General features: G+C 53.2%; 7 protein-coding genes across 7 annotated transcripts; 4 read left to right on the top strand and 3 right to left on the bottom strand.

Annotated features, from left to right (window-relative positions):
- Positions 1-818: 818 nt before the first annotated feature.
- On the bottom strand, positions 819-2,392 carry BZA05DRAFT_334914 (uncharacterized protein; the record flags this gene model as incomplete). Its single annotated transcript, XM_051480745.1, has 3 exons — positions 819-1,741; positions 1,806-1,976; positions 2,050-2,392. The coding sequence occupies 3 exons, from the start codon at positions 2,390-2,392 to the stop codon at positions 819-821; spliced, it is 1,437 nt and encodes a 478-aa protein (XP_051341027.1).
- A 2,985-nt stretch (positions 2,393-5,377) lies between these two features.
- BZA05DRAFT_245387 (uncharacterized protein) lies at positions 5,378-6,268 on the bottom strand. Its single transcript, XM_051479954.1, has 2 exons — positions 5,796-6,268; positions 5,378-5,613 (listed from the first exon to the last, which is right to left on the bottom strand). The coding sequence occupies exons 1-2, from the start codon at positions 6,031-6,033 to the stop codon at positions 5,453-5,455; spliced, it is 399 nt and encodes a 132-aa protein (XP_051341028.1). The 5' UTR covers positions 6,034-6,268; the 3' UTR covers positions 5,378-5,452.
- A 2,279-nt stretch (positions 6,269-8,547) lies between these two features.
- BZA05DRAFT_245478 (multidrug resistance-associated protein 1) lies at positions 8,548-14,176 on the bottom strand. Its single transcript, XM_051479955.1, has 8 exons — positions 13,763-14,176; positions 13,489-13,658; positions 12,458-13,415; positions 11,931-12,396; positions 10,515-11,874; positions 9,809-10,454; positions 9,360-9,753; positions 8,548-9,305 (listed from the first exon to the last, which is right to left on the bottom strand). Exons 1-8 carry the CDS (start codon positions 13,809-13,811, stop codon positions 8,813-8,815), a joined length of 4,536 nt encoding a protein of 1,511 aa, XP_051341029.1. The 5' UTR covers positions 13,812-14,176; the 3' UTR covers positions 8,548-8,812.
- A 281-nt stretch (positions 14,177-14,457) lies between these two features.
- On the top strand, positions 14,458-14,980 carry BZA05DRAFT_443257 (Spt4/RpoE2 zinc finger-domain-containing protein; the record flags this gene model as incomplete). The annotated part of the gene is made up of 3 exons (XM_051486835.1): positions 14,458-14,535; positions 14,621-14,815; positions 14,897-14,980. The coding sequence occupies 3 exons, from the start codon at positions 14,458-14,460 to the stop codon at positions 14,978-14,980; spliced, it is 357 nt and encodes a 118-aa protein (XP_051341030.1).
- Positions 14,981-16,844: 1,864 nt separating this feature from the next.
- Positions 16,845-17,597, top strand: BZA05DRAFT_417132 (uncharacterized protein; the record flags this gene model as incomplete). The annotated part of the gene is made up of 6 exons (XM_051485447.1): positions 16,845-16,976; positions 17,015-17,017; positions 17,096-17,108; positions 17,235-17,239; positions 17,294-17,349; positions 17,489-17,597. 6 exons carry the CDS (start codon positions 16,845-16,847, stop codon positions 17,595-17,597), a joined length of 318 nt encoding a protein of 105 aa, XP_051341031.1.
- A 1,961-nt stretch (positions 17,598-19,558) lies between these two features.
- On the top strand, positions 19,559-22,735 carry BZA05DRAFT_443258 (carbon-nitrogen hydrolase; the record flags this gene model as incomplete). The annotated part of the gene is made up of 4 exons (XM_051486836.1): positions 19,559-19,753; positions 21,566-21,680; positions 21,898-22,227; positions 22,311-22,735. The coding sequence occupies 4 exons, from the start codon at positions 19,559-19,561 to the stop codon at positions 22,733-22,735; spliced, it is 1,065 nt and encodes a 354-aa protein (XP_051341032.1).
- A 45-nt stretch (positions 22,736-22,780) lies between these two features.
- Positions 22,781-23,331, top strand: BZA05DRAFT_245548 (uncharacterized protein). Its single transcript, XM_051479956.1, has one exon. The coding sequence runs from the start codon at positions 22,945-22,947 to the stop codon at positions 23,218-23,220; it is 276 nt and encodes a 91-aa protein (XP_051341033.1). The 5' UTR covers positions 22,781-22,944; the 3' UTR covers positions 23,221-23,331.
- The last annotated feature ends 1,086 nt before the right edge of the window (positions 23,332-24,417 follow it).

The following is a 24,417-nucleotide window of genomic DNA, read 5'->3' on the forward strand; positions in this document are numbered from 1 at the left end:
CCCTCCATCCTCCTCGCAAAGCCTAGATCGAGTGAGATACATAGGTCCCTTCCCAAGTAACATAGCTGCAAAAATCACACCTCCCAGCTCCCAGCTTCCAGCTTCCAGTCGTCCCTCTCCTCCCCTCGCAGTACATAGATGGTAGATAGCGCGCGTAACGGCAGACGGGCGGATGGGCGACGCGCGCAGCACGACGCTAGACAAGTAGGCAAGTAGGCAAGAAAGTAGGCAAGTAGGCAAGTAGGCAAATACGCAAGTATGATAGGCAGGGATCAAAAAGTAAGAAATACTAGGTAGTACGTTAGGCCGGCTAGGAGAGCGGTACTCAAGTAGAGTAGACGAAGTAAAGTAAAGTAGAGTGCGTTGAGTAGAAGTAAAGTAAAAGTAGAAGACAAATATACGACGAAACGAGCGAGTGATGAAGAACAGGAGAAGAATAAACGCCTTAAACCCACCTCTTTTTTTTTCCAAAACCCAAACGTCAAAAAAGAAAAGAAAAAACCAACATAAATCAACCAAAACCTCCTGCCCTCTGCTCCTCAAAGGTATATGAAAGAAAAAGATAAAGAAATAGACTGAAGAGAAAAAAGAAAAAATGGTATTGTAGAGCTCCAAATCCAAGGAACAGAGCACGAAAAGAAAAGAAAAAGAAAAAAGATCAAAACAAATGGAACCAAAAAATAGATGGGATTGATCAAAAGAACTCCAGTCCTATACGCCTTCCAAAATCCCGACTCCAGACCCTCCTTCCAACTTTCACCTCTACGCTGGTATCGGTATCTTCCTCCTCCTCTTCCTCCTCCATACTTACTCCATACTTACTCCATCTTCCCTACCCTCCCGTTGCCGTCCTCGTTCGGGAGTTCACTCCTTAGAAACTCCGTGAATCCCAGAGCACTGGTATGCGGATGACTCGCGCCCATTTGTGCGTTCATGCTCACCGATGAGTCGTACTGCTGGTGGCTACCTCCGCCCCCGCCAGAGCCGTCACCGCCAAGATTATGGTGCGACGGACGGTGTCCCAGCTGCGTATGCTGATGGTTGGGAGGAGGCGGCGGAAGCTGCACAGGTTGGAAGGGTCCGCCGGAGACAGGCGTGGGTGGATTGCTCCCCGATTGACGTGGAGGTCCATACGGTGTGTGGTTCGGGGTCGAGCTAGGAGGGTATTGGTTGAACATCCATGGGTGGTGCACCGGAGCCCCCGATGATTGCGGAATCGATGGCATGGTGTTGCCGCGTCGCAGGACAGGGCCTTGGCTCGGCGCGCTGACCATGTAGAAGTCGGACATACCGCTCCGTATGCTGAGTTCTGGCATGTACTGCGGTTGGTCCTGCATAGGGGACGTCTGCTGCAACGCTGGCTGGGATACAAAGCTTGTCGCGTATCCTATGTTTGAATCCAGGTTAGGAGCCGGTACGTTGGAACCAGAAAACGGATCGTGTCCTGGTTGTTGCATACCACCGCCACCATTCTCATCCCGACCCTCCATCCGAGACGACGGAACCCGCATGTCCACCATGCTACCTTCGTCCGTAATATCCACCATATCGCACTCTGACGGGGTCTGAATGCCATGAACCGCCGACATCCTACGGTCCGCAAGCGATCGGTTGTTGTCGGATCCGGAATCTCTGCGGATCGGGGAGGCAATGCTTTTACGACGAAGTTGTGGGGAGGGCTTTCGTGGTGGACTCCTTATAATCTTCTCGGACGCGGCAACGAAGATGAACGTGTCAGGCGCTGAAACATGTCAGCGATCAGGAAGTATAAAGTCTGGGATCCTCCCCCCATTCTGTCCACATACGCAATTCTCGCCTGTCGTAACGCTCCTCCTGTCTCGCAACATGGTATATTTCCTCCAGCAACGGGATGCGCTCTTTCGGAATCTGGACCATGACTTCGGCCGTAGCAGCCTCGAGCTTCGAGATGGTAACCCTGCGGCTTCGCAGCATCGTCAAGAGCAACGTCAATCGTTCTCAAAGGCACACCGAAAAAGATCAGAAACTCTGCCACTCTAAAAAATTGCCGGGGGCCACGGAAAAACTCACCAGGTTTCATGAGGTGGTCCGGCTCCTTGTGGCGAACATCTGCAGGCCACCAATTTGGCTTGCTCTCGTCCCCACGATTGTATGGAAAATTCGACTGCTTTTTAGGCTCAATCACCTTGATCCAAGCCTTAGCCACAACCTTACACATGAGCTGTTGCATCTGTCGCAGCCGTGTCATGTAAAAAGTGGTAACGGCATCGCGGTCGCCGATGGCGAGCTGCTGATAATCCTGACTGATGCCGTCAAACTCGGAGGCCGATGAGCCTCGTCTGTCCCTTGGGTTTGGCTTCCTCTTCTTCGAGGCGGTGGAATCATCTAAAGATAATCGATTACCAACCCGCATGCCGATCGAATCGTGCGAAGTGAGGGAGTGCATACGTGCTGTATGATCCTGGGACATGGTCTGCTCGTGCTCCTCATCACCCCATCCATCCTCCTCTTCCTCTTCCTCGTGCTGGACAACCTGAACCTTGTCCTGCTGGGTGGCCTTCTTGTCGATACCACTGTCCCTTCTCCGGCGAACCTTTTTCTCATTCGCTGCACTGACCGCAATTTGACGTGCTTCTTGCTTGACCTGCTCGGTAATCCACTTGTCTCGATAGCCTTGGAAGGCGCTTGTCGCTTGCATCTCGAGGCTACCAGCCGAGTCGCAGATGATCAACAGAAACTGACTTGACGTCGCGTGCGCATGTTTCATCAATTGCTTCTGAAAGTGTTTCACGAAGTCGGCAGGCTCTGTCTATCCGGCCGAACTCAGTCATCGTTATGGTCACCCAAAAAAAATGATCATCACAGGGACATGTATCGATCTCGTTTGCAGGTATCGACTGCAAGATCGGTGTAAACATGATTGGCCACAGGCGATAAAGGACGGTTATATGATGACACCGTTCGAGCCAGGAGGGGAGAGAGCGAGCGAGAGAGAGAGAGAGAGAGAGAGAGAGAGAGAGAGAGAGAGAAAGATATGCAAGGCATCGTGGAGGAGCAAGGGGATGCACAAATGAGGGAGTGAAGGACGGACACCGCATGTAAGATGGGATAGAAAAAAGACAGGCAACTTACCAGTGATTTCGCACGGGCGTGTTTCTGTAGTTTGATTCCACTACCAGCTGGCAGCCCCGGCATCGCCGACGACATCATTGACATCTTCACTGACTTATCCATGACGTCTGTGTGTGTTTCTAGGGGGGGGGGGGGGGTGATTGATATCCAAACGACAACACAAGCAGCAAAAAATATTGGGTAGGGGGAGGAGGCTCAACGATTGGGCTCTGCGGAAATTCGTTTTGCGGGGAAGGTAAAAAAAGTGATCCTGATCTGCGTTAATGATGTTGTTTCCCTTTTTCCGATCGATGAGTGGGGCCGTTGAGCAAGGTGTCCATCGACCGACATCCCTTGCTTGGATCTCGGGAAATCACAAACTTACGCTTCGAAGGATGGAAGAGCTGACGTGCAGCAAGTTGTCTCGCAACTAATTCAGAGACCGGGCGCTCAGAATAGTACGAGGATGGTTGACGATGTGATGGCAGTGTTGTGATCAAGCGCGCTGCTGCCGCGTCTCTCTTCTTCGTCCTTCTTTGATGGATCTCGGATAGGGCGACGGCAGCGGCGCTGGCGGCGGTGGGTGGCGGCGGACGGCGAGAGAAGCGATGGTAATAATTACCCTAGCTGAAATTGACTGACGCCGTTCGTTCGTTAGTGAAGGTCTTGAGCAGCACCTAGTGGCGGCGGAATCGGCATCATCATCCGCAAGGCTTTTGATGGAGGAATGGGGCGCGTTCTGCGGCAACGAAGGGTTGGGAGGGGGGGGAGGGGGAGGGGGGTGGGGGATTTCGCAGAGGAGACAAAAAAACGCTTGATATGGGAAGATCGGAGAACTGACGTGTTGGGAGCCCGGCTGAACCAAAATATGGACGGTGGTAGGGTGTGGTAAGGGTAGGTAGGGGTGGAGGGATACGAAGTAGCCAGACAATGACGCCTGTCAGCAGCAGCAGCAGCTCTGCTCGCCTCCAGTAGAGTAGAGGAAATCTGCCTCGCCTCGACTGCAAGAGGGGATCCCCTGGATGAATCCCCGCGATGTGATAGCAGGACAGGTCCAGCTGGGGGGGTCGGGGTTCTGCGATCTAGCCAGACGGAACACTTGCGGGACCGTTTGGGGAGACGACGAAGAGCAAGAACTGACGAGATATCAGATCGCAATCCTGGGGGAAGTCGAAGGGTGGGTGGGAAAGGGCATTCCACGCAATAGGGTGGAGATGGGACAAGGGACGAGACGGTGCAGACAGGCAGACAAAAGAAAGAACGATCGGACGGATGACCACTATGCAGGATAAGCGGGTGTGCTCAGCTAAAGAAGAGGATGATTGATATATAGCAAGCAATCAAGCATCGAAATGGCACCACGAGCAAGAGCTATTGCCTTGGGATAGAGGAGAGGGGGGAGGGGGGGGTTGTTTTGGGGTTTAGGGGTTTTGAGGAGGGGGGTTTTCTGGAGCGCAAAGGGCGACTGTATTCCACCCTAAGCGGCAGCACCAGCAGGCACGACAATTGCAGCAACAGCAGAGTAGGCAGCAGCCAGCAACAGCTTGCAAAACACTGCAAAACCCTCCCTCAAGAATCTCCGCAGAAATGAAAAAAGTGCGAAAATTCAAGTTTACTGACAGGTAGATTATAATAATAGTAGTAGCAGCGACACCAACAGCAGCAACAACAGCAACAGTAACCGCAATAATAACAACGACGATGTTGATAGTGGGTATGTGTGTGTGTGTGTGTGTATAATATATGGCGGGGGAGGGGTGGATAGTGGTGGGGAAAGGGGAATTTACAGGAAAGAACCTTGGATGCAGCTCTGTCTGGAGAATCCCGGCTATTGATTGATTGACTGACAGGCCCCCAAAAAATTGTTGGAGACGATGATGCTGCTGGTCGCGCTTCTGCTTCCTGTGGCGGTGTCGTATCGTACTTCTTCCTTCTTCTTCTTCTTCTTCTCTTTGGGCGAAAGGTCCTTGGGTGATGGCTGCAGGTATGGTGTAATTCCTCTCTCTCTCTCTTTTTCTCTCTCTCTATCTCTCCAATCCCTTTCCTTATCCTTCCTTTACCGGCGGGAAAAGAAGCTAGGGGTCCACTGCACTGCGGGTACACAGGCGACGGGAGAGAAAGTGAAGGAGACAGAAGAAGGACCAGATGGCGATAGGTATCTGTTGTTCAAGGGGGAAGAAGAAGTGCGGATGTATCCTATAGCCGTGGAATAGGGAGAGGGAGAAGGGGAATATTGATCCTTAGTCGGCTGTACATTCGTCTTTGCGTATTGTTTTTTGTTTTTTGTTTTCCGTGAGTAAAGTAGATGGCGAGTGAGCTATCCACGCCGCGTCACTTGGGTCTCTTCCGTTCTCTCTCTCTCTCACGGACGGGGGGCGGGCGAATGGGGCTGCTGTGGGTGGCGTTTATCGTTGCTGTATGGTGTAGGACGGTGCGGTTGAAGGGTATGTGCGGGTACCAGTAGCAGGGCGGGCTGAGAGGGAGTGTATGTAGTAGGCGGTAGAATGACAGGCTGGCAAGGTACTTTACTCGTTCAGCCAGCGGACCTTCTTCGAAGACGAAGACGACAACGAGACGAAAGGATGACGGATAGCGGGAGAGGAGGAGAGAGAGTGCGAAAGTGATATGTGAGGCAGTTGGATGGGATGGCGGGAGGTGGGGAGGGGGGGGAGGGGGGGTCGGATGGGGGGGTTAGATAGACGGACGGACTGGGGTTTCAGAGCGAACGAACGAGCAACGAGCGAACGAGCGAACGACGGAGTGTGAAGTTGCGCAGGGAGCACACGCCTCTCTGCCTCTTCCCTCTGCTCTGAGCTTAGCGTGCTCTATGCAAGGATTGGAGCTACACCCAACGAGCAAGAGCCTCGCAATGGAGTGTTGCACGAAACGCAACGCCGGCAAGCCCCGCAAAGGAAACCAAACTATTGAACATCGCGTCCGCATTGGCTGGCGGCCTCGGGAGGGGGAGAGGGGGCTGAACGCTGAACCAGGGGACTAGTAGAGCGCGCTCTGAAACACGCTCGTCGCTCACACACCCTGGCCGAAATGGGTGCTGTAATTTGCGCCGATTCGGGCAGCCTTGGCACCCGCAAACACCGTGTCGTCGGAGGGCTGCGCGTGTGCATTCCAGACATGTGGGCTCGGCCGTGTGGCGTTTTCGGTCAGTCTCATACATGAGTACCGTACCTCCCTAGGAAGGTACTGGTTAGTACACCCTGCCGGGACGGACAACCGTGCGCGGGCTGATGGGCGTGAGGGTTTTGTGCGTATATAGTTTGCTCCGAAGTGAGCCTCGCTTGTGTAGTTATGATAGCCGCCCGCGGCCCAGCGTGACAACGGACGCCCGGCTCACGTCAGCCGCACGGCCGATCACTCGCCCGCATGTCCAGCAGATAAGAGCACAGACCTAAACCTTAAATTCCCACTTTCCCAGAACAGTAAATCAAGCGAACAATCAGCACGAGACGAACTCCAACGAAAAGAAACGTCCAGAAAGAAAAGAAAAAAAAGAAAAAAAAGAAAACCGAAGGGGAAGGGAAGGGGAAGGGGGAAAGAATCCATGTCGATGTGTGAGGCGACAAACGTAGGGCTGCTGCTGATGGAATCCGAAGCGAGGGCCGTGTTGGGACGACGTTTTGCCCCCATGACGAGCCGCTGCATCGTCTCCGGCCTGGGGCAACGGCGGACACTATTCCTGCCGCGGACGCTTGGACGGTATCCTCAGGAGTGATATCGAGCACGGGCCCGGTCTGGGCGGGGGGATTGGAGGAGAGAGGCCCGGAACTGCCGTCCTGCCGTCTGCCGTCATACTGACAAACCTCAGCTCCAGCTCGTCAGCTCGGTTGTCCTTCGCAGGTCGAATCTTTCGGCGTAAGCCGTCCTGCCCACCGTCGTGCCCACCACTATCACCACCACCACGGCCAGCACCGTAGCCAGCATCGTGAGAGAACAACGCACTTCACCGATTCCCCACCCTGCGCCTTCACATCCAGCACCTTGCCAAGCTGGTTCGCATTCACAGAACAAAACAAAACAAACCCCCCAAAAAACAAAAAACCGTCGTGGTGCAGTGCGACCGACCAAGTGACCGACCTCCGGGCATCCCATTTCAGAACCCTGGTGGGGGGGTAGGGCACAACGCAGATCCGAGTACCGTACCTTATCTTCCCGCAGTTTATGCACGTCGGTGTGCATACATACATTATGTACATACATGCAATGTACGTCGGGTTCCCATTTCCGGCGGGGGCCCTGTGCGAAGGAACGCCCCGCGAGTGATGTCGTGTGTTCCGTCCGTCCGTTCGTTTGTCCGGAGGCAACATACACCACGTGCGCGGATGTTGGCCATGTCTGTACTCGCGATTAGCCCGGACGATGGACCCCATGGATCCGGAAGGAGACGGAGACGGTGATATCTGGGTAGCTACTAACTACCCTATGCTGAATCCGACGGTTCGCAGAATCGCAACCAACGGTAGCAGCAGTCCTAGACTCCTCGTTAGCGGGTACCGTGCCCAACAGTCGAAAGCCCCCCCTTTCGCCCCGCGCTTCCCCACTTGCCCCTCCCTCCCTCCCCCCTCCCATCCCCTCCCCCTTTTGCCGCCTAGGTTTAGTTAACGATCTGCCGACGTCGGCGCTCGATGACGCTCCCCCGCACGGCGCACGCACGCACGCAACAAAAAGTAAAAGCAAAAGGAAAAAAGTAAAAACAAAAGAAAGAAAGCCCCCAAAAAAAACATCAGGCGAACCACCACCACCCCACAGCCCACATCGCACATCGCAATCACGGGCGTCGGGTAACGGACCTTTCATCCCCGTGCCACCTCTACATACCTCTACCCTACCCTACCCCACGTCTGCGGTGCGGCGCAGTGGGTGCCAAAGTGTGTACCGCTTTCGACGGTAACTGTCGGGAAGGAGGGGGGGGCGGGAGGTGGACGTCATATATGGAAGCGTACTAGAACATCAGCAGCCGTTAGCGCTGCGTTGCGTGCGGGCGTGCGGGCAGAAGAATATCTCCAGAAGCATGTATGTAGATGTGTAGGTAGATGTGTAGATAGATACACCGATATCGCCGGTGCCGGTCCGGAGCGGCAATGGGGATACATACAGGCTCTAGGTAGAGTACTCTACCTACTCTACTCTGCTCTAGTTTCCCCTCGGCCGTACGGTAATACTATACCGGTATATGTATATGCGCTCACAGCCCATCATAGCAGGTGCTGAGCTCTCTCTCACGGGCACAGATGATTCGTTGGTGCCCCAAAACTCGAAGATGTGGGAAAAGAGCGTACGGGAAACAGGGGTGGTAGCGGCGGCGGAGGCGGCGGTGCTGATGCTGGTGGTGGTGGTGGTGGTGCGGCTGCTGAAGAGTGATGATCCAGAACGGAGCGGTGATCTGTGTTTGTTGGAGTATCTAGCGTTGCAGCATGTGATGGCGCCGAGTTGGAATAGAGTGTTGTGCATGAGTCTACTACCTACAGGACACTTGCGAAATGCTAGCCGGCGTTAAGATTTTTTTTTATCGTGCAAACAGAACAAACGTTGTCATGCTACCCAACTCTACGTACTCATCCATCCATTCATCCATCCATCCACCATTCATCGTTCATACTTAGCTAAACCACAAGCAAACAGAACCCTAAAGAACCGAAAGAACCTAAAGGTATTGAAACAACCGAACCGAAAAAAAAACAACAGAACGTGCGTGCTTTTCTACCATCTAAGATGTCTCCTCCACAGTCCTGCCGGACATGACATACGCCTCCTTCGCGAGCCTAGTGAGGTGCTCCAGTTCGGATTTACACATGCTGTGGAATAATCCATCCTTGTTCATGAGCAGCTCATACGGATGTCCCACCTCCTTGATCTCACCGTGATCGAGGACCACAATGCGCTCGTAATCGATGATGGTACCGATACGGTGGGCGATGGTGATGATGGTCGAGTCGAGTTGGCGGATCGATTGTTGGATCTGTGCGTCGGTCTGTATGTCGAGACTTCCGGTGGCTTCATCCATGACGAGGATGTTGGACGGGGAGAGGAGCGCGCGGGCGAGGGAGATGAGCGCTTTTTCGCCGACCGAGAGGTTGGAGCCACCTTCGTGGATGACCGCATCGAGCTTTCCTTCCATGGCCGCGACTTTGTCCTTCAGGTGACTCGTTTCGAGGACGGACCAGAGGTCGGTGTCATCGTGAACGTGGCGCGGATCCAAGCTAGACAGAAAAGTCAGTAATGGATACGTTGATGTAGGGGCGGTATCGACTTACTTGTCCCTGATGGTGCCTTCGAAGATGGCCGCATCTTGAGGAATGATCGAAAGGCGAGATCTGAGGTCGTGCAATCCAATGGCAGAAGTGTCGACTCCATCGATGCTAATGCTACCTCCGGCCGCCTCGATTATGCGGAACAAACTCAACGTAAGGGAGCTCTTTCCGGCACCAGTGCGACCCACAATGCCAACCTTTTCCCTTGGCTTGATTTCGAGATTGATGTCCTTCAATACCAAGTCCAGTTCCTTTCTGTACCGAGTCGAGAAGTTGCGGAACGAGACTGCTCCCTCAGCAGGCCAGCTCGAAGGGGGCCTGTTGTTGGGGATGATTTCAGGAGCTTCGCTAGGCAAGTTGGAATACTCTAATGTACGTTCAACCGAAACGATATTCGCTACACAGAAGTTAGTGAGGTGGAACGGATAGAAGAGAAGTCAAATAGTACGTACTCTCAACTTCCACGGTTTGCCGAACGATCCAGTTCAAGGACTGCGTGATTTGTAGTGCATAGCTCATAGCCAGACCAACGGCACCAGCCGAAAGCTTGCTACCCGAAGCCACGGACATGATGGAGAAACCAGCAGATCCGAGAATGATGATACTACCGATAAACTCCAGTCGCACCGCCAGCCATCTGTTGGCATTAATCGAAGGGAAGTACGCTCGTAAATTCTCATCCATCCGGTGCTCATTCTCCTTGACGAAACGAGCCTGTTGCTGGTAAGCTCTGATCGTCGAGATACCACCGAGCGTTTCCTGGAAATGCGCATAGATCGGGCTCTTGGAGACACTGTCTAGCCTCTTCAACTCCCGCGACGTGCGTAGATAGTATCTTTGGATGTAGAGATACAGGAATCCAAGCGGAATGGCAACAGCCAGGAAAGGAGGTGTGGTGAATGAGATGATAATGATCGTTGCCATTGACTTCGCGCTGTTCTGGAAGAGCATGTTGAAGCAACGACAAATGACCTCGTCAATCCTGTAGATGTCGTTCGAGAAGCGATTGAGGATTCGGCCAGCCGGGGTAGTCTCGAAAAAGCTCATTGGGCTGCGGAAGATAGAGACAGCCATAGCATCATGGAGTTTGCGGGCAGCCTATAACGTTCTTATTAGTTTCTCTGCCATTAATCGATGGGAAAAAACGTTGATGCTTACCTCAATTGCGCAGAAGATCCACAGAATGAGGTTCTGGAAGACAACAAGAGCGGCGGCTCCAATACCAAAAGCGAAATAAATTCCAATGTTCTTTCCGACCTCCGGGTTGCGGCCATGCTGCGAGTTGAGTTCCGACCACCTCTTGAGCCACAGGTTGCCACCGACGGATGCCATCTGAGATACCACCAAGGCGACCATGTACATAGCCACACCCGTGAGGTTACAAGCTTTCGCGTATTCTCCGTACACAGCCCACTTGACCTTGCCCTGCTCCGAGTGTTCCTTCGAAGTTGCCGTGCGTCTTTCCGGTTGAGTTTCCTCGTCTACGATCTTTCTACGGTCCCGCTTCAGACTGGCAACGGACGCGCGCCTAAGACTTGTCCTGCGAGATTTGGCATTGCCGTGACGTATGGTATTCAATTCGGGTACATCGTCTTCCTCGCTCGAAACCTCTTGGGATGCTCCGGCGGCAACGATAGTCAGGTCATCGCTTGCGTTGTCGTTGTTTCGGTCCTCCTTCAAGTGACGGATGATATCGTAAATTGCACCCTTGGAAGCCATCACGGCATCGTAGGAACCCGCTTCGACGAACTCGCCACCTACAATGAGGGTAACACGATCCGCCTCGCGGAGAACTGGAATAGAGTTCGTGGCCATGATTCGTGTTTTACCGGCAAGAAGTCCATGAGCTCCAAAGACGCGATCGATCAAGTGCCTTCCAACATGTTGGTCTACCGCGGATAGGGGATCGTCCAAAAGATAGATGTCGGCCCTTGCGTAAACGGCCCGCGCGAGTGAGAGCCGTGCCTTCTGGCCACCCGAAAGACTGATGCCCTTTTCTCCGACTTGGGTCTCATCGCCGTCTGGGAGATGGTCGAAATCCTCCAAAAGAGCACAGGCCCGAATGGTCTCGGCGTAGAAAGCAGGGTCGAATCGGTGACCGAAAAGAATGTTGTCCTTAATGGAGGCGTTCATGATGAAGTGTTGCTGCGAGACATATGCCGTAGAGCCACAGAGAACGACCTCTCCTTCTCTCCTGTTCAATTCTCCACTGACTGCTTGGAGGAAACTCGATTTTCCGGCTCCGACCCTGCCGATGATGCAGCTTAGGGATCCCTTGGTTGCCGAGAAGTTGATGTTCTTCAGACAGTTGTTGTCGGGCACGTTCTTGTTCCAGGTGAATGTGCCGTTGGTGATACTGACGGTTTCCTCTCCGTCCTTGGTGACGGCCTCTTTACGACAAACCGCGTCAAGCTGTAGCTCGTCCGCCGTCAAGAACGACGTAACGCGACCGACAGCAACACTGGCTTCAACGAGCGCTGAGATGATCATGGGCAACATCGTGAGCGGGAATGTCAACCTTCGCACGGATTAGCCGAAAAATCACGGTATAGGATCGCTTGCTAGAGGACTCACAAGTTGAACAAAGTGAGAGCAGGGAAGACAATATCGATGGTCAAAGGCTTATCTTGCGTGAGGACGAAGACGGCGAATGTGGAACAGGATACTAAGAAAGGCGTGGAAGACCACGTGAAACTGGCGAATGCCTGGGAAATTCCAATCTTTTTCAGAGTATGAAGCTCCTGATCATTGCGAACATGGTCGAGCTTCTGCTTGAAGGGCTCGCTCCAGCCATACAGTTTGATGCTCTTCATGTGGTTCAAAATCTCGGTCATGAGCCTCGTACGGGCGTCCTTGTTCTTCATCTGTCGCTTCTGAAGCTTCTTCATGAAATTGGCGATAAAACCATTGATCGGAATCATGATCAACATCGCACCGATGCCGGCAAACATGCTGGGTCCCACGAGGTTGTAAAGCGAGATCATGCAAAGGGTGATCTGGAAAGGGGCTGACCACACTTGCTGGCCGTACTGCGTGATGTCTATATGAAACCGTCAGCAACCTATCGTTTAGATCTGACGTGCATATGTGTGTGTGTCTACCTTGAAGCCTTTGAGTATCAACGGCCTGCAGATTGACAATGTCACCAGTAGATTTCGCTGCGCGTCCCTCGTTGGACAGCCGTATGCTCTTTCGGTAGATGGCTGCCGTCAGCCCACTCTTTATCCTCATGCCGGTTTCAAATGCAAGCATGAAGTATTGATGCAGGGACAATGTCTGGATGGTGCTAGTCAGGAACATGAGAAGGGCGATGGTCACTCCTTGAATCGCAGGCTGCGGCGTTTCGGTTTCATATGACGCAACAAATCCAATGAGCTTCCTCAGCAATTGAGGTTGAACAAACGCCAGCGAGTCTTGAACGATCTTGAACAGAGTTGCAGTCGCGAACGGTCCACCGAACGCTTGAAACAATGCGAACCAAAGATTGGGAGTCTTGCGCTGTAACTGTCTGTCCCAGGCTTCCGAGAATTTCCTCTCCGTGGTCGTCGTGCCGTCCTTTTCACGCAGGTCCCACAGGTCCTCCTCCGTCAGAAACTTGGTGTACCCACGCTTCATGATCGGAGTCATCCAACCGAAGGTCAGGATCGAGAAAACGGTTGCGTGTTCGGTGGGACATTCATATTCATCGTCGTCGAGAGCGCTGTAGGAGCTCTGCGTCTTGGGCACCAGCCATTCCAAGGCAAAGACAGTGATTCCAACCGTCTCCAGGATCGCCAGCGTGATAAGTCTAGGAAGTCGGTGATTATAATCCTGGAGAGATATGGATTGCCGCAGTTGGATGCCATGCACGATCACAAAAAACAGCCAGTAGAAGAGCAGCACTCCACTAGGCACTTTGGACCGTGCATGCTCAAGGTGATGAATCGCCAAAGCTACGAGCAAAGCCAGACAGCTGAAAATCGGCGTCCAGAACTGTATGTCGGACCCCCATGACGGCGAGTATTCGATGTGTAGCGAGGCGAGAAGGAACAATGTGACAATCGCGAAACCAACGCCAGCCTGTGCCACGAGGAAACGTTAGCACTGTCTCGCCAGCCCCCAAAAAGCCAACATCCCACTGGAAGCCACACACCAATTTCGACCAGTAGTGCCAGTTCTGCGGTATCGGGTACGGCGTCCGTCGTGAAAGCACGTAAATCTGGATCGCACCGCCAAGAACAAGGCCCAAGCTGACCAAGTCAACGGCCGAATCGACGAAACACGACGTGAAGTCGGCACGGGTATCAGATAACGGTCCCCATCCTAGCAAGCACGCAATGTCAATACTTCCGCACTTCCGTTTGGCTATAAAAGGGGGTGGGGGGACCGGATCTCTTGCGAGATTTGGGGGGGACTGAGAGGCGGACCTTCTGGATCGCCACAACTCAGGCCAGGAACACGCATCTGCCTGTCCATCTATCGGCGAGAAACTGTCGCCGCTTTCCCAGATATATGTGCGCTCCAGCCACACCCTTCTCTATATCGCGTGGCTTCCTATTCGTAGAGTCGTATGATAGGGTGGGGGTTCAATTATAGAGGTTGAGGCACAGGATGAAGAATGCCGTTGACGGATGACACTCTTTGGACGATAAAACACGAGGGATGCACGTTCCGACCAGCACGCACAGAAGAACTGCTATTTGACATCAGCAGCGGCGGCGGAGCTGCACTAAGTCCGAGCTGCCACTGCTCAGTAATACGCAGCCGCTAGTCAGGAAGACGCGAACAGAACACGAACGAGCGCTCCGGCTAGTCAATCGGGTTGGTCCATCCAGAGGGATTAGTAATATGCCTTGGCATGACCCATTCACACTCACCTTGCCGCGCTTGGAATGACTCCCACAAGCTCAGCTCTTGCCGCTAACTGCCTAAAGTAACCTATTACTGCCGTACTCTAACATTTCATCGTCAACCGAACCGAACAACACACTTCTTCCTCCACGACCACTACACTTATCCCCTCTACCACCACCACCACACCCTGCGGACATCGCTCGCTCCCATCGCTCCCATCGTCCATCGCTTGACTACGGACCGAAACCAGTCACACAAACAACGAGTCATGTCTAACTACGCTACGCCGGGGCAGATGCGCACTCTGCGCGCCTGCATGATTTGTTCGTTCGTGCAGACCACCCAGGTCAGTTCCGTCCCGTCGCGTCGCGACCGAAAAGGAAGAAAGAAAGAAATCAAAAAGGAACCTAAAGACTGACGCGTTTCTGCAGAAATTCAAGCAGACCGGATGTCCCAACTGCGAGCAGCTGCTCCAGAACCTCGGACACGACGCGATCGAAGACATTACGTCGCACGTCTTTGAGGGTTTGGTCGCACTGCGAGAGCCGACGAAGTCGTGGGTCGCCCGTTGGCAGAGGGTCGAGAAATGCGAGAAGGGAGTTTACGCTGTTAAGGTCAGCGGAAACGTGAGTGTTGAGCCTCCTCCCCCACTCCGCAGTCACGGGGAAAACGCAATCGCTGATGTGGCTTCTTTTTTCTTCGCGCAGTTGCCGGAAGAGATTCTCCGTGAGTTGGAGAACAGCAACATGGTCTACCGCCCCCGCGATGGTAGTTACGTCGTCGAGGATTGATAGACCAGGCCGCTGCCAATGCCATGTGTTTTCTCATCTTCTTTCTGTTCTTCGGTTGTTCATCTTTTTTCCTGTTGTTTGCTGGTTCGGTCGTCGGCGTAAAGGGGCGTTTAAATTCAATTCGACGCGCAAGCAGCTTTGCAGTGTCAATCAATCAATCTACCTCCCATCTTGTGATGCTGGAATACGGTACGAATCCCTCTGCGATCGGCAATGAGGGGGAGGCACTATGCTGCAGGGTGTTGTTGGGGGGGGAGGGGCAAACCCCTGAACTGGTGGTGAAAGGAAATCTTTCACCAGACATTAGTGTGCTGCAATGTGCAATGCGTCATCTAGAAGAAAGAAATCCAGCCTGCAAGCACGAATGCATGGAGACGAGACGAGACGAGACAGGATGCCAGCCAGCCAGTCGTGGTCGGAATCTTGAGCTCCGCGCAGAAGATGAAGATGGAGATGGAGATGAAAAGTGTTTTCCGGGGGAGCCTGGCCTGGCCTGGTCGCTCAACTCACCCCGCATTCACCAGCTCCCCAGCTGCACCACCACTACAACAACAACCACAGCAAGGTGAAGAGTCTTCCGGCGTCATGCCACCACCACCGTTGTATTGTATTGTGTCTACGGTGGCGAGGTTTTTCACGCCACGCCATGGCGGCGGTGGTGGTGGTGGTCCGCATTAATATATCGGATATCATGTAGAGTATACTATGCAGTACTCTCCTCCTACCCATGTCGACGTCTGCATAGAGCACCATACACACGATACGACACGATATGAGTACACATACGACTTGGTTACTTACATATGTCCATTGCTCATATGCCACCCCTGCATAATCTGATGCTCATGCTTATGCTTCATGCTGGCCCTTTAGGCTCGTCCCGGTTGGAGATCATACTCATCTCGCCTATATACACTGGTGGGGAAGTAAAAAGAAAAAGTAAAAAACCTGCTGTGAAGGGAGGGGAGGGGGGAGGAGAGGGGGGCCAATAGTGTTTGGCGAACGGGTGGGATGGGGGATGGGGGATGGTATGGGATGGGGATGGGATGTGGGATGGGATGTGGGCTAGAGGAACTTGCCTTTGCCTTGGTTACTGCTGCTGCTGCTGCTGCTGCTGGGCAGAGGGGAGGGAGTATCTTGTGATGGCAGTACCCCGTCTTTTCTTCACGCATGCATGCATAGGTGCATAGGTGTATACATCTATTTGATTGCCAATTGATTGATTGATAGGCCCGGGCTGTGACTTGGAAATATTCTCAAGCGAGTGAGGAGTGAGTGAGTTACGGCGGCGGCGGTTAACGCTTCGAGTGCGGAGGATGTGCAAGGTGTATTTACTACTTGGGAGTACCTCCGTGTGATGCTCCGAAGAGTCTAAACAAGTATTCCCACGGCCAAATCCTGTACCGGTATGTAGAGTAAATACCTCGACTGCTCTTCTCTACACTGCTGGTGATGCCTTACCAAGTACTTAACTTACCTTGGTACTGCACTCAAAGCCTGGTTCTAGGTAGTAGATACCGTATGTACACCACTCATGGATCGGAATTAAGTATATAGTACCTAACACTGGACCAGATATCATACCCAAGTATTGTACACTACATACCAAGTACCAAGTACTCTACCTACATGTCGCCACCACTGTCTCGATATTGTCCTCCTCCACCACCACCACCACCTCCACCACCTCCTCCACCTCCTCGCTCATCGCTCCACACAGCCCTCCAATCTAAAGCGTATAGCATAGTGCCATATATTCACTCCAGGCTCCAGCCGATTTACGCAGTCCCTGCTAGGTGTCACTGGTATGTATACGGTACGGTACTATATGTACACAAGTGCGTCTCGGTGATATGTAGGCATCATGTCTAGACCAGGGGGGCGAGATGTGCTGTCATCCACGTGCTGCTGGGGCATGGCATGTCCCACAGTCTTACAGTCTTACAGAACCACGGTCCCGAACCACTACTTTACTTTGCGAGGCGTGGTTGTTTGGGTAAGTAGGTAATCAGGTAACCAAGTAACTTGCTCTAGTACGTGAGTATAGTACCGTAGATGGTGGAGTATAGAGTGATTCGGTACTTGGGTACTTGAGTACTTCTTACATACTAGTAGCTACGGTACGGTAGTATGTAGAGCAAACGCCGTGGGATGTCTCATCGAGGTACCCGAGTAGGTATGGCCACCGGGATTTCGGTCTCTCTCTCTCTCTCTTTCTCGTACTCGGTACCGGGACCGCATTATCCTCTACTAGTACCGGTATGTAGCCACCTACGGCACTCCACCCTACCGTAGTTACATACATGCGAGCAGCTAGTAAACGACGTATCTAACGTGGTTGCTCGGGATGCGTCAATTGCCGAGCTGAGGTGAGCAGAAGTGAATTGCTTGTTTCCACGCCGCGCCCCCATCCCCTCCCCCATCCCCGTGTGCGCTAGTTAGTTAATTGCATATCATTCCCCCTCCCTCCCTCCACAACAACGGCTCGATATGCTGGACTTGCTTCAGCCACCAGGGGATACCTTCAGGGGATAGATACGATCGGATATTTGTGAAACCGCTCCGTTCCGCCGGTGGCCTTTCTGTGCCGGCACGGGGCACGAGTGCTGATGAGTGATGGGGCCAGTGGGCATGATGGCGGTGATGATGATGATGATGATGCTGATGAGTATTATGATGATGAGGGACTCCCGCGTCCGCGGGATCCTTCTCATCTCATCTCGCTCGACACCATTGCACCATGGCACCAGGTGAATCCCTAGGTGCAACCAGCTACATCCTAGTAACCTCTGACATTTTTACCGATGAATCCGAAACGCACCGTCGATGCTTCCTTCTCTCCTTCTCTCCTTCTCTCCTTCTCTCCTTCTCTCCTTCTCTCCTTCTCTTCTCCACGCTTTTTCTGAGCTCCCCCTTCCCCCTCAAATCTCTCTTCCAACTTCCCAAGCTCTCGGGAATCAGAAGAAGTTAACACCCTGCACATCTCAGCGTCATGGACGCGTGGCATGGTTGGTGGGTGAGCCGGTGGGTGAGCTGGGAGGGAAGGTTCCCAGGTCCCTCCCTCCCTTTACTGCACATATTGGCATATTGCCTGGGCGGAGATCAAACGGGGAACGTGGCAGGTTGATAATATTATTCTAGAGTGTATATCATGATGTGGCCCGCACGATTATATAGGCAGACTATTGTATTGTCGGAGGCTTTAGTTAACACCTATCTCGACACGGATGGAAGGCGGACACCCTCATACTTCATCTTCGGTTTGTCCTAGAGAGAGAGAGGCGGGCGGAATAGATATGGCTCATGTGATGCTCTCCTCATCTTACTTATCTCGATGTATACCGTACGGGGTTATGATCAGGCCGATGATCACCTTGAATGCTGGTGGTGGTGGCGGCCTTGCCCTGGTTGTGCTCGCCTGACTGCGGGTTTTAATTTTTTTTCTGGCTCTGATGGGCATTCATTAGGGAGGATGGATATCTGGGATATCCGGGAGCTGTAGAGTAGGTATCGAGTCCATGCGCACGTGATGCTGCGGATTCCTTTGAATTCCTAGAGATTGTCGGGGTTGATCAGGAGGAGGAGGCTGTGGCCAGCCAGCCAGACTGGGGGGTGGGAAGGGGGGTTTCGTGCTGGGCAATACCTCCCCAGTAGGTTAGGCATTCGGACAGGGCTTTTATCCAAAGCATCTCAGCGAGCGCCGTGTGCACCCAGACTCCCAGTGCGCACTGCCCACCGCCCCCGATCGGAATCTTTTCTAGCGGCCGCAACGCTAAAGTTTAGCGTGTGGCACAACATGGGTGGGTGTGGCTGTCGCCTGTTGAAGAGTCGTCGCCCTGTCCAGAGTACCAACATCGTCCGCCCAACGCTGTCGTCCGCCCAACACCATCGCCCGCCCAACACCATCGCCCGCCCAACACCATCGCCCGCCCAACACCATCGCCCGCCCAACACCATCGCCCGCCCAACACCATCGCCCGCCCAACACCATCGCCCGCCCAACACCATCGCCCGCCCAACACCATCGTCCGCACAGCACAACCGTCATATGTTGCAAATTCCTCGGCACACCGACTCTTGTCCTTCAAACAATCAAATCGAAGATTATCACTGTCATCACAAAAAATTCAGATCTTTGTAGCGATTACTCGTTCTATAGTACAATTATTCTAGAAGAAATATTTACAACTCCCATGGGCCTTTCTAAAATCCCTCCGGCCGTAAATTTACCAATGGTGCCATGATAAGTATGTAGTTTCCTCCATCAACTCATGCGTGCCATATCTAGGTGATATGTCGTACCTAGTTATTCTTCGATGACAGAGATTCAGTTGAATTGCCTCTATCCGTTCATTATCTTGTACTGGTGCTTCAACAACACCTCCCACTAATACTACCAATCAAATCGTCTCATACACAGCTGTTTCAAGCCCATCAATATGAATATACTGTTGCTAGACATCAGGTTAAAACCTCCGTTTCGGTTTCCAAGTGAAAATAAAATATGAGCAGCGGAATAGGTAGTTCTCGACTTCTGTCGCGATCAGCTGACTTTTTCGCCGTGCAACTGGTTTCAAAATGGTAACTGTGGTAATGTTTGATTTCGCGTTCGAGAATAACGGTAGGATGCAGTCCGATGAGTTGACGCGTCAATTTGACAGTAACCGGACACTGATCATTATCACGAATGCTGCTAGTTCTGTGTTGGATCGGATTGTCATCGACCCGGGGCTGGATACTGCTCCGTTCTGCTGTATTCCTATTTCGAAACGCGTAGACACTGCACACCAACGGCCCAACTTCGTTGAATTGATCCACAGGTAAATAAGCGGATTTATCTAACTGAAAGAGCTGCTTCTTTCAATACGACGCATACCTAGTGTGGGAGAGAAGTCATACCGGAAGACATTTGGTTGAAGTTATTTGGATATGGTGATGGTGGTAGGTAGTAGGAATGGTTGGTGATTACGGTACAGACACGGAACTCAGGGGTGAAAACCTTTCTTCGCTGCAGGCACGTGACTCTTCGCCACAGCCACACACCTTTTTGGGGCTTAGCGTTGTGGCCGTTAGAAAAGATTCCCCCCGATCAGGGCGTCTCGTTTCAGCTGCTGAAAATCGCCGATAGATCCGCAGGCCCCCTTTCCCCGTCCCCCCGTCCCCCGTCCCCCCGTCCCCCCAACGGAGATGCCGCAGCCGTTACGGCCAAGGGGCCTGGGGGGACGGTAGATATGTCCATTTGCAGCGTTTCTGGCGCTGTCTCTCCGGTCGTTCGTTCGTCACACAACACACCCACCCACACTCCACACACACACACAACCCACACACACACAAGCACTCACGCACTCGCTTACAGCGATCCTCCCCCTGTAGATTCTCCAGTTTCTCGGCGTGCCTCCGCGGCTTGTGATTCGCTGTCGTACACACCTACGCTACCCAGTCAATATTGCGGGGTAAACTGACTTCCGGCCTACATGCGATGCCTAAGTACAAGGTAGTTAGTCTTCTTTCGCCAGACCAGCCAGCCTGCCAGCCAGCCAGACAGCCTGGCGCCGAAACTACCTCCCCCCTCCACCCTCCGCCCCCCCCATCCCTCCCCCAGACTTTGTAGAGTACCCTACATACCCTACCGACAGCTCTAGTTTACATCCTCCCCCCCAACCCACCCCTTTGCCCTTCGCCCTTTACACACGAGCACGGCCAAACCCCAGCGGAAAAGAGATATGCCGGGGTGGTTTAGAGTGCTCTCCGGAGAAATCACACTTGTTGTCGCAGCATCATCGCCTGCTAACCGCATCCTCGCTCGTGGACGTGGTGGTGGAGGTGTAAGTGGAGGTGGTGCTGTTGGTGGTTGCAGCGGTGGTCCCGCAGCAGCAAATGAAGAAGCTGCTGCTACCGATCCTCCCTGCCGTCATACGCACCGGCTACCGCCACTACTACCACCACCCTACAAGTCTTAAGTCCCCCCAGACGTCTTCAGGTCCTGCATCCCATCCCAACTTCTTTGCAGCAGCAGCAGAACCAACAGCAGCATCATCTCTCGCACCGCTGCAGCACCACCATTACCATTACCACTGCCACCAGCAGCAGCAGCGGCAGTCAACTTCACCTCATCTTCCTCCCACACCTCCTTCCTTCCATCCAACCACAATCACCACCGCACGCGCAACATCAACACCAACAATACCAACAACAACAACACCAGATCTGGAGCACTGTCCGAGAATTCCGCAGCCATGAGAATCGCTTGTTTACAGGTATGTACGTCCGAGTACACACACGGCCCCCAGACGTTGCCTACGGTACATACATACACGCGTGCACACACACACATACGTGCCTCCCCGAGCCCGTCCGGACCGGCCAGCCTGCACTCCTTTCCCGGGGGACTGGTCCAGCCGACTAGCTTTTCAAGCTCTTGGACATTCTCTCGCCTTTATTACCCAATACTTATCTCACTACATCTTTTTTTTGGTTCCCGCTTTGCAACATATATGTTGTGATCCCCTCACGGCAGTTCGATATATCAAAAATAAATGTCAAATACGAAAAGGAAAAGGAAAGCTGATGAGACAATCGATGTAGTTCAATCCACAACTGGGCAATATAGCTCATAATCTGAAGAGGGCCGAAGCTGTCCTCCAGAGAGCGGCTCCCGTGGGCTTGGACCTGCTCGTTCTCCCAGAAATGGCTTTTTCGGGTATGTGTGTGCGGGTTTCATTCATTTTTGATCCTATTACCTCCCGGTGCTTTGTCTTGTCCTGCCCTGTCCCACGAATCCACCCGCTCCGGCAGCCTTGCTTCTCCCCGTCATCAGTGCGAGGAGCAATGCGTGGATATCCACGGCAGTCCTGTCCAACTGAAACCCACCATACGTCAGACGTCCCCCGGTAGTTTGTCACTGACATGTATCCTAGGTTACAACTTCCAATCGATGCAAGAAATCAGCTTCCACCTCGAACCTACAGCCGCAGGTCCCACGACGGTATGGGCACGGAGCATTGCGCGGCGGCTCGGCTGCCATGTAATAGTCGGATATCCCGAATACTGCGCACACTCGCCATCTGCTCCCCAAGGCTCGATATCACGATACAACTCAGCGGTGCTGGTTTCACCGAAAGGAAACGTACTGGTCAATTACCGGAAGAGCTTCCTGTATACGACGGATGAGTCTTGGGCCGAGGAGGGACGGGGGTTCTACGCAGGCGATATCCCGGGAGGTGTCGGCAAGATGTCGATGGGAATATGTTGGTACCCCCGGATGCATATGACGAGAAATTGAGGCGTCCAATCATATGGCACGAGTGCTGACCCGTGAACGCGAACACAGGCATGGATCTCAACCCCAAAAACTTTGTGGCACCTTTCGAGGAGTACGAATTCGCCAACCACGTCCTAGACTCCGGGTCAAGCCTTGCCGTGGTTCCCATGGCATGGTTGACAATGCAGACGCCCGAGTCAATCATCGAGCAAGCGCAGGTTCCCGACGCTGACACGTTGGCGTATTGGATTCGGCGGCTACAACCCGTACTGGAACGGTCTACTGTTGTCCCGGGGGAGACCATCTTCGTCACTTGCAATAGGATCGGCTTCGAGGGCGATGCCGTGTTCGCGGGTACTTCCACCATCGTTGGCATCGAGCGAGGGAACGTCAAGGTATACGGATGTCTGGGCAGGGGAACAGAAGACCTGCTGGTATGTGACGTCCCGGGCGCAAAATTCGGTGGCGTGGATATGAGCCCCAGGAGAAGGTAGCCGGCATGGCATCGCTGGAGAAACAATCACCCATTCGTCTTATCACCACATTACACGCAACGTTGGGCGGGCACACCACATCACATCCACACCTACCTACGAACCTTTTCCTGCCCTCACCCGCCGCCCGAACCCAGGTTGAACCTTGGCTTTGGCATCGGTGATTCTGGACATGTCATCAACATCCTTCCGTCTTCCGTCCGTCGGATATGCACAGCACATCAGAAGCGGGTATTCGTGCACCTTTACCTTTTTTTCATTTTCTTTTCTTCTTCGTTTCTTTTTTCTCATCGTATCCTACTCACTCTTCCTGTGGTCATTTCATTCATGGAGGCCGGGGTTTTTATTTGCCTTTCATGGTTTGGTTTGGTTTTCTGTGTGCGTTGGCGTTTTGCTTTCCGTTATTTTTTTGGTATCAGTGTAGGGGGTTGCATATGGATGGATGGATGGCCGCGGACTGGTCCTTTTGTTTTACGGTTACCTGATGGTGATGGCATGCGCATGGGCGTTGACGGTGGTGGTATGGGGATGGTTTCGTACATGATAGTAGTTTGAGTGGAATTGAATCGTAATGTTGTGCTGTATTGTGTTGTGTTGTGTTGGCGACGGAAGGGAGTGAGTGAGGGAGTGAGTGAGGGAGTGAGTGAGGGAGTGAGTGAGGGAGTGTCAATGGGATCAGCCGGTGGACAGCTGGTGGACAGCTGGCTCGTATACAGATGTTGACAGCAGTATGGGAACCCAGCAGCTTCATGTAGTCAGTCTGTAGAAGCCCGAAGGACACTACCATCCGTCCCGGGATATCCTGGCAGTAACTGGAAGGGTTTTTCTTCTTCTACTTCTTCTTCGAAGGGTGGTGATCTGGGTTCGACCCTGTTGGATACCTCGCAGCGCAAGGTAAGGATGGACGATCTATCCTTCCAGCCTGTCCAGTCCAGTCCGCACCCGCGAGCTCGGAGCTTGGAGCGCGCAGTAGCCTGTAGGTACCGGTGGGACAGACAGAAAGACAGCAGGCCGACAACGACGAGGAGGAAGACGACGAAGTTGCTGAAATGATGGGATCTGGGGTCGAGGGTAACTCCGGTGCCGTCAACATCTCACGGGTGAGGATGAGGGGTTGCTCGAGTTGGAGATGTCGCAGTTTCGTGAATAGGGAGTGAAGGGCAGTGAAGTGATGGGGAGCGAAGTGAAGTGAGAGTGAATGGGAGTCAAGTGAATGGGAGGTGAGCGAGTGGTTCCCGATCGCTCTGGGGTTGAATGGGGGTTGAATGGAGGTTGAATGGGGGTTGAATGGGGGTTGAATGGAGGTTGAATGGGGTTTGAATGGGGGAGGAAGGATGATCGCATCGAACGCATCGACGCTAGACATAGTCGTGAGCGGTTGTAGATCATGATCCGCCGGGAAAGCGGTGCGGAGCGGGGGGATCGCTGCTCTCCTCTTCCTTTCCCTCACTACCCAACCCACCCACCTACGAGCCCAGGTTAGTTTTCGTCCGTCCATGATCCATGGGCGTTTGTCACGGATATTCAGACCAGCAGACCACCACATCCACACATCCACCCACTCCCCATCCACCGTCACAGCCCATCCACATATCCACCCACCTACCAAGCCATCCTCCCAGACCAGCCCAGCCCAGACAACCGTGATGTGTGGGTATGTTGCGCACCATAGTGCACCGTTC

This window comes from Tricharina praecox (assembly GCF_024521635.1).
Source record: "Tricharina praecox strain CBS 144465 chromosome Unknown BZA05scaffold_7, whole genome shotgun sequence".
NCBI classification, from domain to species: domain Eukaryota; kingdom Fungi; phylum Ascomycota; class Pezizomycetes; order Pezizales; family Pyronemataceae; genus Tricharina; species Tricharina praecox.

Coding starts and splice junctions, on each gene's coding strand:
- BZA05DRAFT_245387 (XM_051479954.1), bottom strand. CDS start 6,033: ATGCGGACGCGATGTTCAATAGTTTGGTTTCCTTTGCGGGGCTTGCCG. Junction 5,614..5,795: donor TCGCTCTGAAACCCCAGTCC/GTCCGTCTATCT, acceptor GAACGAGTAAAG/TACCTTGCCAGCCTGTCATT.
- BZA05DRAFT_245478 (XM_051479955.1), bottom strand. CDS start 13,811: ATGGACAGGCAGATGCGTGTTCCTGGCCTGAGTTGTGGCGATCCAGAA. Junction 13,659..13,762: donor GAGTTGTGGCGATCCAGAAG/GTCCGCCTCTCA, acceptor CGTGCTTGCTAG/GATGGGGACCGTTATCTGAT. Junction 9,306..9,359: donor GAAGGCACCATCAGGGACAA/GTAAGTCGATAC, acceptor TTTTCTGTCTAG/CTTGGATCCGCGCCACGTTC.
- BZA05DRAFT_245548 (XM_051479956.1), top strand. CDS start 22,945: ATGCACAGCACATCAGAAGCGGGTATTCGTGCACCTTTACCTTTTTTT.